Raw genomic sequence first — 13,775 nt, forward strand, 5'->3', positions numbered from 1 at the left:
AGAGACAATACCAGACCAGTAAAACATATGCAAAAGGGGAAAGGGAAGGGAAGGCAGGGACAGAAATGAGAACACAAAAACACAAAATGCATCTGTATAAAACCAAGGTCTGGTTTTGCACAGGTTTGTTTTTAAACACAAAATTAAAGTTTTTCAGAGGACTCCAGTTATCCAAAAATATAGGCAATATAGCTACATGGCAGGACTATTAGAAGTTAATTGTCACAGGAATATATCCACCTGCAGCTAAGGTAACCAAATTTTCCACTGATACCACAAAACAGACTTGTATCTTTGTGCTACATATATCAAGCAGTCTAACTGCAAACCCCGTCGAGTAAATTCCACCAGACCAATGATGCTCATATGATGGAGATCACAAAGAGCCAGCACCTCAGAGAAAGACAGAGGCTCAAGATGTTATCCTCCAAAATCAATGTGTAGTTTAGCAGGGTAAGAATGACAAATCAGCATTAACGTATTTGTACATGTCAGTTAAAGGTGTGCGTACCGCTTTGTTTCAGTAGTACATGCATTTCAAACTTCCCATGATAAAAACATCTAAACGGTTCATATCTCCAGAAGTTAAAAGCTGGAAGTGTATAATAGATGTATTTAAGGTCTGGCTGGTAGACAGGATGAAAGATAGTTGTTTGAACACTGTACTTCCCAACTGTGCTTTTAGGGGAAAAAGAACAATGATTTAAACACTCATCTGTCATATGTTCAGACAGTCTGCTAGTGGTCAAACAGCTTAGCTATTCTGCTTCTCTTCAGCTCCCGTTAACTCCAGTTTGTGAAATAGAAGCAGGACACAAYGACTGACAGAGAAACCCCAGAAGTGCAGAAATATCCTGTTAAATAGCATTAGACAAACATATTTTGGGGATTTTTTTTTTAAACTGAGTGATTGTATACCAGCAAGTATAAGTCACTAGGTTTTTTGGATTCAGATCTCTCTTCATAAGACAGGAAGGAAAACAAAAAATATATACTTTCAGCAGTCAGGATAATTCACTCAATGGATAAACAGGTATTTCTCTTCATTGACAGTTGCTATTTGCCAGACTTTTACTTCACTCAAACCATTGATGAAGATAGAGTTTCAGATCTCATCAAAAAATATTTCACACCTTAAGAATGCTAAGCAATGCCACCCAACCCTCACATCTCAATGCAGTTGTCCTTGCAGACATCTTCTTTCTACTAGATGCACAGGAAAAAAATGGAGTGAACTTTTCAAGAATTATTGCAAAGCACCAGCATCTTGAAGAATAAAAGGGTACTATAGCCCACTCAATATTGACAACAGTGGGAAAAATCATACAGCAATTTTAAAGAGCCAAAAAGAAATCTGAGAACTTGCTTGAGCAAATACTCCAGAAATCAAAAGTAGCAATGGTTGTTGTTTCTCAGGAAGTTGGCACTCTGTATTTTCTATTAAGTCTTAGAAGAGGACCAGATTAGATTCAGAATCAACGTGTGTTGGTATTTAATTCAAAGATACTGTAGGTAAACTTAAGATTCCCAAAATACTGAATATAAGTTGTAGATAACCTTTTACATCACAGTTCAGAACTATCTAACGTCACTCAGTGAGCCTACAAATGAGTCCAGTAAGTTGCTCTTTAGCAATTTACTCCAAGAGCAGCACATCACCTTAAGTAATTCTACATTTTTTTTTCCAAGCAGTCACTTATTGATAAATGGAAGCTGAAGTAATACATTATAGATGGATACATTTTGAGGAAAAGCAACCACTCTAGGCAAGGTCTTCAAGGATTCAGCAAACAGAAGACTTGCAAAAATCTGAACTGAGACTGTGCTGCACTACCACAGAAGTCACATAATGTGCAGCTAACTGAAAATCTTGCAGGTTAAGGGTGCAACTGAGCCAATTCTTGCTACACTAGGCAATAAACATGCCTGCACATGGTAAGAACAAACTCTCACCAAAAAAGTGTCTCATATAGGGTTGTTCATGAGCTGCACCAGTACCCAACTGGTTTGAGTGACTTCTACAACAAGAATTTCTAAGACTTGATCATTTACTGGGAACAGGGGAAAATATTTAGAAGAGTCACCAAGTAGCTATTGAAAACAACACAGGAGCACATGCAATTTCTGTCAAATTAAGTGCTCTTGGAAAAAAACAGCATTTAATTTTGTGGAAAGAAATACCAAACTATTTTTTCAAGTTCGACTCAGTTTCAGTAGTATGCACGGGTACGTAGTCACATACCCACAACAGACAAGCTGCAAAACCAACACAAAATGCACAAAATAAGAATAGTTGTAAATCAGAATATCAGCAAAAAAAAGCTATATAGAGATTTCATCAAAGCCAACCAAGTACAGGCTTGTATTTTAGTACTACRGAATCCACTGGGTACAGAAGATAAGGATGATGCACAATGGGATATTGCTAAGAAGTCACACGCATCCATTTTGAATTAGATCTCAGAGATTATCTCACATCTGTTTATTTTAATTAGGATTCGAGAGGAGAGTTTTCACCAAAAAAAGGTCTGAAAGCCTTTGATCATTCACTTTATCGGAATTCTATTTAATCTAGTGAAAAAGCAAACAGAAGATCTGTTTACACGAACACCTCAAGCATAAGAGCTGAAAGGATCAAAGTAATACAATTAGCAGGATGTGTGAGGAAAAGACTTAAGCTCTGCAAGAAACTTCCATTTCAGCTTTATTACAAATGAGCTGAAATGTTCTTCCTCCAAGTGCCGTAAAAAGTTTCATCTCCATTATTATTTTTGTTTCTTAACTATGTTATCATACCATTGCAGAGATCTGACAGGAGGATGTTTTGAGACGAGTAAGAGACAGACTTGCTTAGATTAGAATTAATTCCGCACTAAACTTCAGACTTTTAAGCTTGTACGTTTTCATGATATATCATGGGCTTCCATTAAGTGGAAGTGTAAAACTAAGCATCGTAAAACATACAAAGATGTCTAAAGGTACAGAAAATCTTTTATTAGAATCTAAGTCAATAATATATGTGACCCAATAAAAGTCTTCCTCAGATGCTATAACAAGTATTGAAATGCCATGTTTTCAAGAAACCATCCGCTATTTTGACATTTTATCACAATTTCCAAGTCTTTTGTCAACCTTGGATCTACCTGTTTCAAAGCATGTTTTGCAGCGAGTTTTTTTCCCTCTGAATTGGGTATTGATTTACCATACATTTATAATGCTTTAGTGTTCTTCACATTATACTTTGTAACAAGGTAACCCACATTTCAGGATTTCACTGTAAGTGAAATATGCCCATCTGGTAATGCTGGAGAATAGTTGTCAAAGTCAGAGCAATACATGAGTTGTTTCATATGCTTATTCTTGACTTACCCTCCCTCCCCCCCCCAAAAAAGGTAAGCAATACAAGTTTTATTGTGCTTAAACAGTAGTTTTCATACTGTTAATAATGCTAGTAGTATCATAAAGACAGCATTTCACTAGTTGTCAGAACTAAAGTCAAGTTTTGAAATTGAGATCATAGGCTTGCAATAAAATCAGTCCTAATTATAATCAAGAAACAATCAAGGGATGTTGTGTCAAGAGCATCAAGAGAACTTGAACAAACTTCTTTCAGCAGATATTCTTTAGCAGCTTCCCAGGTTGAAATTTCATCTTGGTCACTGGCATCTTACTGAAATCAGCATACTTGAGTTTTCATTTTAACCAGGTGGCTCAGTTTTCAATGCTCTGCTCATCATATGATTTATAAACCACATCTACTGGTGTAATCTGAATGATACCCATGTTTGACGCTTGAGATTAAAGATATCCCTGCTCAATTTAACAACTTAAAAAGTTACATATAACACAAAACGTTTCCTACCATACATAGCATGCGTCTGTTCATGCGCACCATACTGTGTTGCAGAAGAAGATACTAAACCAGGCTGTGCATGTGTTGGTGGTGCCATCATTCTAGCGTTGCCCTGTATTACAGGGCTATAAACATGAGGATGCTGCATTTAACAGAAATAAGAAAAGAAACAGTCAATTGAAGGACTATTATAAAGAAACTCATCTGATCAAGCCAATAATTACATATATAGAGATAGAAACAGCTTGCCTTACTAAAATGCAATTTAAACTAAAGATTTCACACTATCACCATTAATCTAATTGATCCTAAATATATAAGGGATATTTTCTATAGTGGGCTAGAAATCAATCAAAAAACCAATCAACTAGTGGGCTAGTGTGACTAATTTCTGTCACTCTAATTATGTAATAAGCTTATGTATATAATTATATGCCTATCCAATTATATATGTATATTAAAAAGCCTTTAAGTAACAAGGTACACAAAATATTTTGTTTTTAGAACGCAGAATTGGAAGATACCCTGTTTATGATCTGAAAGGAATTGTTTCTACCCTTTTAACAGAGCTAAAAGGCAATATCAATAGCAAACGCCAGTTTCTAAACTGGCTTTAACATTTGTCACAGGCTTTGAAGCACATTACATCAAAACCAAGTATCCTCCAGAATACAGAAACTGTTCATAGCAGCTACTTACAGAGTTACTGGAGGCAACAGGCAGTATTTAGAACCGAGTCACTTAATTATGTCTGTTTTGACTAAGCACATAACTAAAAAGTCACTTACCTGAGACTGGTAGTGTGGCACATGCTGCACAAGAGGCTGATTAGGAAACTGTTGGGGACTATATGCAACATATTGCGTCGAATAAGCTGGTGGTGTAGCTACAATTGGAGGGCCTGCTGCTGAGGCAGGATGCATCATGGTGCTCTGATGATGTTGGTCTTGCCGTTGCTGTGGCATATTTGGTACTACAAAGCAAAGAGCACCTAACATTAGAAACACAGGATGAAGAGCTACTGTCTTCCTGAAAGATTTTACATTACAGTGTCACCATGACAAAGCAGAATATCCTCACTCCTCACCTTTAACCACTATATTAGAGTTCTATCACAAAGGAACTGCATGAAGAAGAGTTCCACTAGGAAACATTCAATTTTCATCAGCACGTTTCTGCTATATGCATGGCCACTAACCCAGGCTTGCTTATTTTGTGAGGTAGAGGAGAAGGTGAAGGGAAAGACAGACTGCCAAAAATAAAGAATAGAAGTTTTATCAGGATACCTACAGTAATCAAATTTGACCCTGTCCCCTTCAAAAGGCTTCATTTACCCTCTGTGGGAACTACTAGGCAACTGTTCCATTGACTGGAGAGCTGAGTCTGTGAAAGTTACTTGTGCTCATGGCTGAGGAGAGTAGAGTAAGTCTCCATGCAGCCACAACGTTAGGTATTCACCTCCTAAGCTCTGTGCTATCCCTCAGGATAACAAAAAGTAACTTTTGGGTCACAGTCAACACTGAAGGGGACAAATCACACTATAGAAGAAAAAGGAGTAGGAATAATTAGAGGAAAGAAAGATTAAGAGAGCAGAGCACTGCAATGTGGAACTGCTTGAGCTACCCTGATAAGAAGACAAACGAAAAAGCATAGCAGCAAGGCACTCAACAGACWAATTTAACTTACTAAGCAATAGGGCATGATAGTTCAAGTTAGCTCCACCTTGCTGCAGTGAAACTGCAACTAGAAGCTAAGGTAACTAAACACATGTAAACTCCACTGCAGTGCGTAATGCAGACAGAACCTTTAGAGAGAGGAAAAGAGGGAAAAGTTGAAATACAGAAAGCAATTTGAACAGCATAAATGCGCTGAATTAAATACATGTAGTTCCTTCAGGGCTCTGCTGCGTACAGCGTGGATATGCAGAAAATTATATTGAAACTCCAAAAGGGAATTCGGAACAGGAGACCTGCCTTACATAGCAAATAGAAGTATATAAAACATACATTTGATTAATGTAATCAATATTATCAACCAAAAGACTTCATGAATCAGGCCACTGTAAAGTTAGGGTACTTTTAAAACAGAAATACATTACAGGTTCAAGGTCATGGGTTTGATCCCCATATGGGCCACTCATTTGAGGGTTGGACTAGATGATTTGTGTTGCCAGCAGGTCGAAGGAGGTGACGCTGCCCCTCTACTCAGCCCTGGGGAGGCCTCGAGTACTGTGTCCAGTTCTGGGCTCCCCAGTACGAGAGAGACATGGAGCTACTGGAGAGAGTCCAGCACAGGGCTACCAAGATGATCAGAGGGCTGGAGCACCTGCCCTGTGGGGAAAGGCTGTGAGAGCTGGGCCTCTTCAGCCTGGGGAAGAGAAGCCTGATGGGGGCTCTTATCAACGTGTATAAGTACCTGAAGGGAGGCTGTCTGGGGGACGGGGACAAACCCTGTTCAGTTGACCCATGTGACAAGACAAGAGGCAATGACAAGAGGCAATGGGCAGAAATTGAAGCACAGGAAGTTCCACCTGAACGCGAGGGGGAATTTCTTCACCGTGAGAGTGGCGGAGCWCTGGAACACGTTGCCTAGAGAGGTTGTGGAGTCTACTTCTCTGGAGATCTTCAAGGCCCGCCTGGATGCAACCCTGTCTAACATGCTCTAGGTGACCCTGCTGAGCAGGGAGGTTGGACTAGATGATCTCCAGAAGTCCCTTCCAACCTTACTGATTCTAGGATCTCCAGAGGTCCCTTCCAACCTTACCAATTCTATGATTCCCTACATTCAAAAATGCTACTTGTTTAATTCTAAACAGCAGCTTTTAATCAATTTCTTCCAGTGACTGGAGCTACAAGACTGGAACTGATCACCACAAATCACTGTATAAAATTGCAAGAAAGCGTGCACTGTGTAGAATTAGAGTATTATCTGAAACATGACTATAAAAACAAGACCRTCATTTTTCTGCTCCTTTGCTTTACTGAAGAGATGAGAGTGCACATCAACAAGCACACACACACACGTATAGGATTCTCATCTCCACAGCCACAGGTGCCACTCATTAAAAATATGGTATTGTTAGTCCAGTTATTCAGTTACTGTTACAGAAGGGATGCAAAAGAATGAACTGGGACCAGCAACAAGCCCTTTTCAGAACAGAGTAAAATACTCTTTCTGAAGAAATACAAATTGTTCTTGTTGACAAAAATACTCCATTAATGCATCACTCGGGGCTCTGCTGCAAACTAGTAGAGAAAGACGCTTTTTAAACAAACCTGTAGCATTCAGGAAATGTAGAAGACATTCAACTTACCCAAATGTTTCAAGTAACAGAGACCCTTTCCAGTTTATCAAATCAAACTCCAAAACAAATAACTCTCCGTTACTCAAACTTACCATGTTTTGACTGAATTAGCCAATCTAGAAACACCTTAATATTTCAATTTGCTTTCTTTTACTAAAATAATATTTAAAATATCATTTGAAAACAAATTAACATGCAATAGGCAACATACAAGCATTTTTATTTTATTCATGCTGCATGCAGACTAAGAACCAAACAGGCAGTATTATTCTCACCTTTACCTGCTCTATATGTCTTGGCTTGGTTCACTGGCATGGGCGTCATGGGAATAGGATACAAAGGCTGAAACAAGAAGAGAAATTGAAGCTATGATATTCCTTAAAAAAAAAAAAAAAAAAAGTGTGCAGGGGAGAGAATTCTGTTTTAGTATATTCTAACTTGAGCCTAGAAATAAAATTAAAAAAATAAAAGAATAGATAGTCTCTAATGATATAAGAGGTGGTTATTTCTTCCTGCAACTTTATGGCCATAATTAGATGACGAACATTACAGATATGATAATTAGAGTGCTCTACTATGAAAGCTTCCGTTATGAAATTAATCTCAGTAAGAAGTACCATATCCTAATTTTCAAACTGTGTTGAAAGATTCAGAGAAAGAAACAGGAAAAAGCTAACTTAAAGATCACCACAACTTTTTAGGCAATTTATTCAAAGGTAATGCTTTGTACTAAAATATTTAACAGTTGAGCTCTTCACCAATGTCATATACACTGCCAGAAAAATTCATTGTTGCTAAACCAAGCCAATAACGTTCTGGCATATCTATTTTAAAATTAGGAAACTACAATTTGCAGATGTTTGCTGGCTATTTATTGTAATGTTTACTATAACAAGTTTCACACCAGTATCTTGCAGACTCCTTCAATTCTAATAGGAGGAATTCTTGTAGCCTTTTTCAAGCTGACAATTAAATTACTCAAGAAATAACCCAGTGCGTCCAAAAGGTGCTAATTAACACACTATGAGAGCAAGGTTAGCACAGGTTTTATTCCACTCTCCCCAGCAAAACAGTCTATCCCATAGGTAGTATTATTTGCCACATCTTTTTAATCACCAGTAACAATTTTCTCCAAGACGAGAAAAAACAAAACTTCCCAGATTTTAAATACGGTTTAGTGACAACTGCCTAACCTATGATATTTTCTTGCATTACTGCGATTATGTCCGCATATACAAGTGACTAGGACTATATGATTTGCAGCCTTTCTCAAGTAAAGGCTTGGTATGCCACTCCAAGCAATATGTTAAGCCAGACAGCTTTATAATAGAGTTAGATTTAAAATCCTAGTAATCCCTACAACAACCAGAAGTTAGTGGGACACAGCCAGAAGCTAAGGACAGAAGAACAGCTGCTCAGAACTTTGAGAGTAAGACTATGCTTTGAAGACTGGGGAGGAAGCCTGCACAGATTAACAACAAATGTGAGAAGAGCTGCTAGATTTTACAAGTGTTTAAATTCTTATAACATCTAGATTGAGAGACCACTGGGAAGAGTTAGTATTTATATAACTAGAACTTAACAACAATGTAATCATGCCATTTTTTACAACAGCAATATAAACTGTACTTGTTCATTGTTTTAACTTAGGTCTCCTAAGTCTCCTTGACTCACTAACAATCACCTGAAAAGCATAAACAAGTTTATATTACATTCTGTCCTTTACCTGCACGCCTGGACTCACTGGAACCGGGTACATCATATTTGGTGCAAAACAGACAGGTTGAGTGTACACTGGAGTTGGCTGCTGATGACCCACCATGGAGGGGCTAGGTTGAGCTTGTGGACGAGGTGAGGTTGGTGTGGTAGAAGGCTTCGGCTATGAACAGAGTTCAGCAACGCATATGTGGGCTTAGCTCGATTACATCCCAAATACCTTCCTCCCGCCCCTAGCACCCCTCCCGCCCTCCTCCCCACCCCAACATTTGCCTGTGTCTAAACCTGGCCAGGGAGCTCAATGTTCTCTATAGCTCTGCTGAAGGTACTGCCTTGCCTGATTTCTAAACACGATTAAAATTAGGCTTTGATGCAAGTACCTTAAGTATCCCTGATTTAGCAGTTGCACTCTCCATGAGGAACGTGGCAGGAAGAGAGGCTATCACGCTGGTGAAATCAGGACATGACAAAAGACCTCCCCTCATCCCATCAATTTACTGCTTTAAGACAGTAATTTTAAACTCTAGAGCTCACTAAAGATGTCATTTTTACCCTACACTGCTTCACAGTGAAGTTAAACTTGACTGCCTTGTTCCTTTCATTTGGATTTTAAGACAAGGAATATCTGCATTAGAATTAGTGTTTTCTGACTCCAAGTCAGAAATGTTTGCATTATTCAGTGTTACGCTCAGCCATGAGAAGGGTTTTAGAAACAGAAGCAAACCATACATTTGCAAAGTGCATCCCAGATGTTTTGTGCCTCCCTTGGCATAACCCAAAGATAATTATGATTAAAACAAAACAAAACAAAAAACCCCCACACATCTCGAACATTTCCTGAAAGGGCTGGTAGCTATTACTGCAGTTCTGAAAATGTCAGTGTCACTCTAGGCAAGTAAGAGAAACTACAGTAGAAGATGTGAGTAAAGGTTGACAAAGGAAGAGGAGAGGATTTCTACCAAAACCACTCTTTGCATTTATATCAGGTAGTTGTCTCTCCCTCTCTCTCAAGAAAGCCTATCAAATCTTCTCAGGCTGGATCACCAGATAAAGTGCTATCCTTAAGGACCCTAATAACCAATAAGTTACAACCCTAATAACTGTTAAATCAAAGAGGACTAGTCACATATTTAACACTAACTAGTGGGATATCTACTCAATATTCCTGTAAACTTGGATTAGACACCCATAAAGGAAAGCCGTATGCGTACATCTCTAAAAACAATGTTAAACAGTATCAAATAAGTAACTTACTTGAGCAAAAGATCGAGGGTTGAACTCTTTTGCATTAGGATTAAGTGTTGATTTTCTAACTTGCCTAAACAAAAAACAAAACAAAAYAAAAAGATATTCAGCATTATTTCTTTACAAGCCTATTGGCAGAATACACTAACAATTAGAAATTTAAAAGGATGAAATACCTAATTTTCATCTATGAGTCAGATTTTTTAGAACTCAGATGACACAGCATACAAAAAGCTACTCTTCCTGACAGTACTCTTACCATACTTATCCATAAGTTTTCCAGCTGTTGATACTGCAGCTCGTATGAGACAGGGTAACATTTAAATAAGCCTTTAGATAAGGATTAGGCATCAAGAGGACCAGAGTTCTATATGCAGCTCTGCTGCTGACTCATTAGATGATGTTTAGCACAGTCACTTCATCTATTGCTCGTGCTGTGTAACTGAGAATATATCAATCATATAAACATTTATGATTTTACAAATTTGTAATACTGTGTTCTACAAATAACTAAATGCCAATAACAGATTTGCTTATTCTTAAAGGCATGATTACTCACTCAGAAGTATCTTTCTTCTCCTCTTTATCCTCTTTATCTTGTTTACTTCCAGGCCCAGATGTCTGTACACCTTGTGAAGTTACCTCTGGCCCTCTCTTTTGCTCAGAACTATTACTTATTGATGGAGAAATACTTGGACTATTAGGTTTACTACTGCCACTGTTAGAGTTAGTATTACTGCCAGTTTCTATGATAGATTCTTTAGGGGTTGATTCTGTCTTTTCTTTAACCACTTCTCTTGATTTTTCACCTTCTCGAGTTTTGTTTAGCAGCTGATCTACTGCATCTGAAGAGGAACTCGACTGTAACTGAAACAAACAAAACAAACCACCAAGGTCTATTTTCAGAAAATTGCTATACACAAATTGGAGACACAGTCTAACGTCATCACATACACAGAGTAAAATACAGTCCTATAGGCCTTAATCACCCAGAAATGACCATTTAAAATGCACACTTTCATTTTTAGTAATCAAATCTCTGAACTCTGACAACCTTTCAAGCCAACACTGTGAAATCAACCATTCATAGACTCCCTTGATCTACACATTGATTAGATAGTGACAGCAAAACTTAAGAACCCCCCCTGGACTCATCCCAGGTGATTTAACAGTAACACTTGAGAATTTAACTCAATTTAAAAGACCACTTTAACCAGGAGATATATTATGGAACAGCTGATATTCATCTCTAATTTTTCTTCAGCCAAACTCTTTATTTAACTTTGAAACAGCTCTTCCATATGGAGTACAAATGTGATAATCATTTATACCTAATTACCAAGTAGATTTCAACTAGTGTTTTCAGTGTACAGTATCTAAGTCAACATGTACATACACAGGTATTAGGCAACTGTACTAAGAAGAATCAGCACTGATTCTATAATATCTACTAGGAATCCTTATGACTATTTTCATAAATTAATCACAAGTTTTAAAGATCTGTTTTCCTGTTAGACATACAGTGTATTTAATTCATTAAAATAATTTGGATGCACATGAGAATTATGATATCCTTAAGTCAACATACAGAGACACTTACCCTAAAGTCATTCTTAAATTTCTTTAAATCATCAATCTGTTTTCTATGTTCTGAAACAACTGGAGATACACCTGCCAAACATAAGACCAGCATTGTCCAAGCATTTCTAGCACAAGCTATGTATACAATCCTACATTTCTAAGCTTAATCTAAAAGATAGTGCTTGCATATTTAAAAATGAAATACATCTGCATCATTTTATCTGTAACTGGGTATACTTCTACAAACTATACATATGAGCACACATAAGTACTCTGTAAAAACATGGTATTCCAGAAGTATTCGATGCACATGTAGTGCTAACATATCATACTAAGACAGATGTCTTTAGGTGTAGGGACTACATCTCATCTCCTCTGAGCGCAGAGCAGCATGCAATAAAAAACTTCAAAATATAACTGCTTATGCCAGCATTTCAGGACACAGAAATTTAAGTTAAAACACTGATCAAAATCAACAACATGAAAAGATTTTATTTTGAGAACTGAATGAATAAGCATGGCTGCAGAGAAAGTCAAATTTATGAGATAATAGCAAGAAACTGTGTTATAAAAAACTATGCTGACCACAAAGCTCTGACGCACTATGAGCAAAGTTCCTGAAAGGAAACACCCATCCAGTCCAAGGAGAGCTTTAATTAAAAGTATTAATAATAATAACAAWTTTTTAAAAAATCCACTAGCTTGGGGGAAGGAATTGCACCATCCACATAAGCATCTCCACATTTTATGGTGATGAAGTGAGCCAAGAACAACACTTGAAGTTGTAAACCTGTCACTTCACAAGTGTGTGACCAAATATTTCTTGTAGAACACCCAAGACAGGTCACCTCCAAGCTGTCTTTAAAATATCAACTTCTCCAAATATATCCAGATCAGTGTTTGGAATTCAGTAAGTTATTCAAGTATGTATGGAAGCTTTAGATACAAACCTTTGTTTTCAGGTTTAGGAAAACTAGGAGAAGTCTCACTGGGCTTTACATTCTCCTTGTTTCCAGTTGCAGAATTTTGCCTCTGGTCCTGAAGCCTAGTATCTTTAGCTAGAAAAGAAATTCTCAAAGTCATTTTCTTATGCACAACTCAAAGTGATCAAAAAGAGATGGGGAGATAGGAATAGAAGAGAGATTTAACCACATTTAACTTACAAAAAAGAAACCATACATTCCAAATTGTATACTTCCTAGTTTGGGCCAGGAGAGGAATCTCGCCTTCCCCACCTATGATCACTATATCAAAAAAACAAGAACATGTTCTTCCTTGTCACACACAGATCCTTAACTAGGCCAAAAAAAAGTAAGAGTGAATTATTTTCAATAGTGCTAGCTCTTCAAACAAAGTGCTACAAACATCTGAGAGTTCTTAGACCTCAATGGTGGTACTCTTGAAGGGTTTTCTCCTTTCATTATGCTCAAAATATTCTTTGAGAGCAGTGGCCTAGATTCCTTCTAATTAGAAAACAGCCAGAGAATCAGTTTGAAAAAAAAAATTTCTGGCTGAGTTAAGTCCAACACCTGTAAGCCCATATACCTTAAAGGAAAGAAGAAATTAAGAATACAGGCCTATCAAAAAGCCTTTCTCCAAATCTTATAGCTATCATCATGAGAAAAGGGAACTGACTAGAGTTGCTATATTGTGTCAGACAACAGCTTTCCCATCATTTAGACAGCATCTTCTTCATTTATGGACATCCTCATTTTCAGTGATTAGAGATATGGAATATTTGCCCGCTAGTGAGTGACTTACCTTCACTAGAAGGCGTAACTGCTCTGTTGGATGCAGGGCTAGCAGGTGTGGGAGAGGCAGCTGGAACAGGCATGGCAACAGATTCAGTAGGAATAGTACCAGGTTGAGGAGAAGGCAGAGCTGGTCCCGTGGGATTGCTGCTCTGCCTTGGAGACCTAGGCCTGTGTGTTTTAGGGGATAATCTTGGAACTAGAAACAAACAGGAAAAAATAGCTATAGGACAAGTTTCCTCATTTGCTCAGCAGTTTGCTTATTTTCAAAATGAGGCTAAAAATACATGCTTTAAAATACTCAATGCAACATTAAATTATAATT

General features: G+C 37.7%; 1 protein-coding gene across 9 annotated transcripts in view; it reads right to left on the reverse strand.

The window, feature by feature from the left end:
- ATXN2 (ataxin 2) overlaps positions 1 to 13,775 on the reverse strand; it is a 47,441-nt gene that overhangs the window by 12,298 nt on the left and 21,368 nt on the right. For 7 of the 9 annotated variants that reach the window (XM_085314491.1, XM_085314497.1, XM_085314496.1 and 4 more), the window contains 9 exons: positions 13,461 to 13,649; positions 12,650 to 12,757; positions 11,719 to 11,789; positions 10,678 to 10,985; positions 10,128 to 10,191; positions 8,884 to 9,036; positions 7,433 to 7,499; positions 4,642 to 4,826; positions 3,863 to 3,995 (listed from right to left, as the gene is read on the reverse strand). In XM_085314491.1, the coding sequence (XP_085170617.1) occupies positions 3,863 to 3,995; positions 4,642 to 4,826; positions 7,433 to 7,499; positions 8,884 to 9,036; positions 10,128 to 10,191; positions 10,678 to 10,985; positions 11,719 to 11,789; positions 12,650 to 12,757; positions 13,461 to 13,649 (1,278 nt within the window). The remainder of the gene's footprint in view (positions 1 to 3,862; positions 3,996 to 4,641; positions 4,827 to 7,432; positions 7,500 to 8,883; positions 9,037 to 10,127; positions 10,192 to 10,677; positions 10,986 to 11,718; positions 11,790 to 12,649; positions 12,758 to 13,460; positions 13,650 to 13,775) is intronic. The other 2 variants (XM_085314493.1, XM_085314490.1) reach the window with 1 other exon arrangement.

Source organism: Rhea americana, unplaced genomic scaffold (genome assembly GCF_003343005.1).
Source record: "Rhea americana isolate MKP2758 unplaced genomic scaffold, rheAme1 scaffold_405, whole genome shotgun sequence".
In the NCBI taxonomy this organism is placed as follows: Eukaryota; Metazoa; Chordata; class Aves; order Rheiformes; family Rheidae; genus Rhea; species Rhea americana.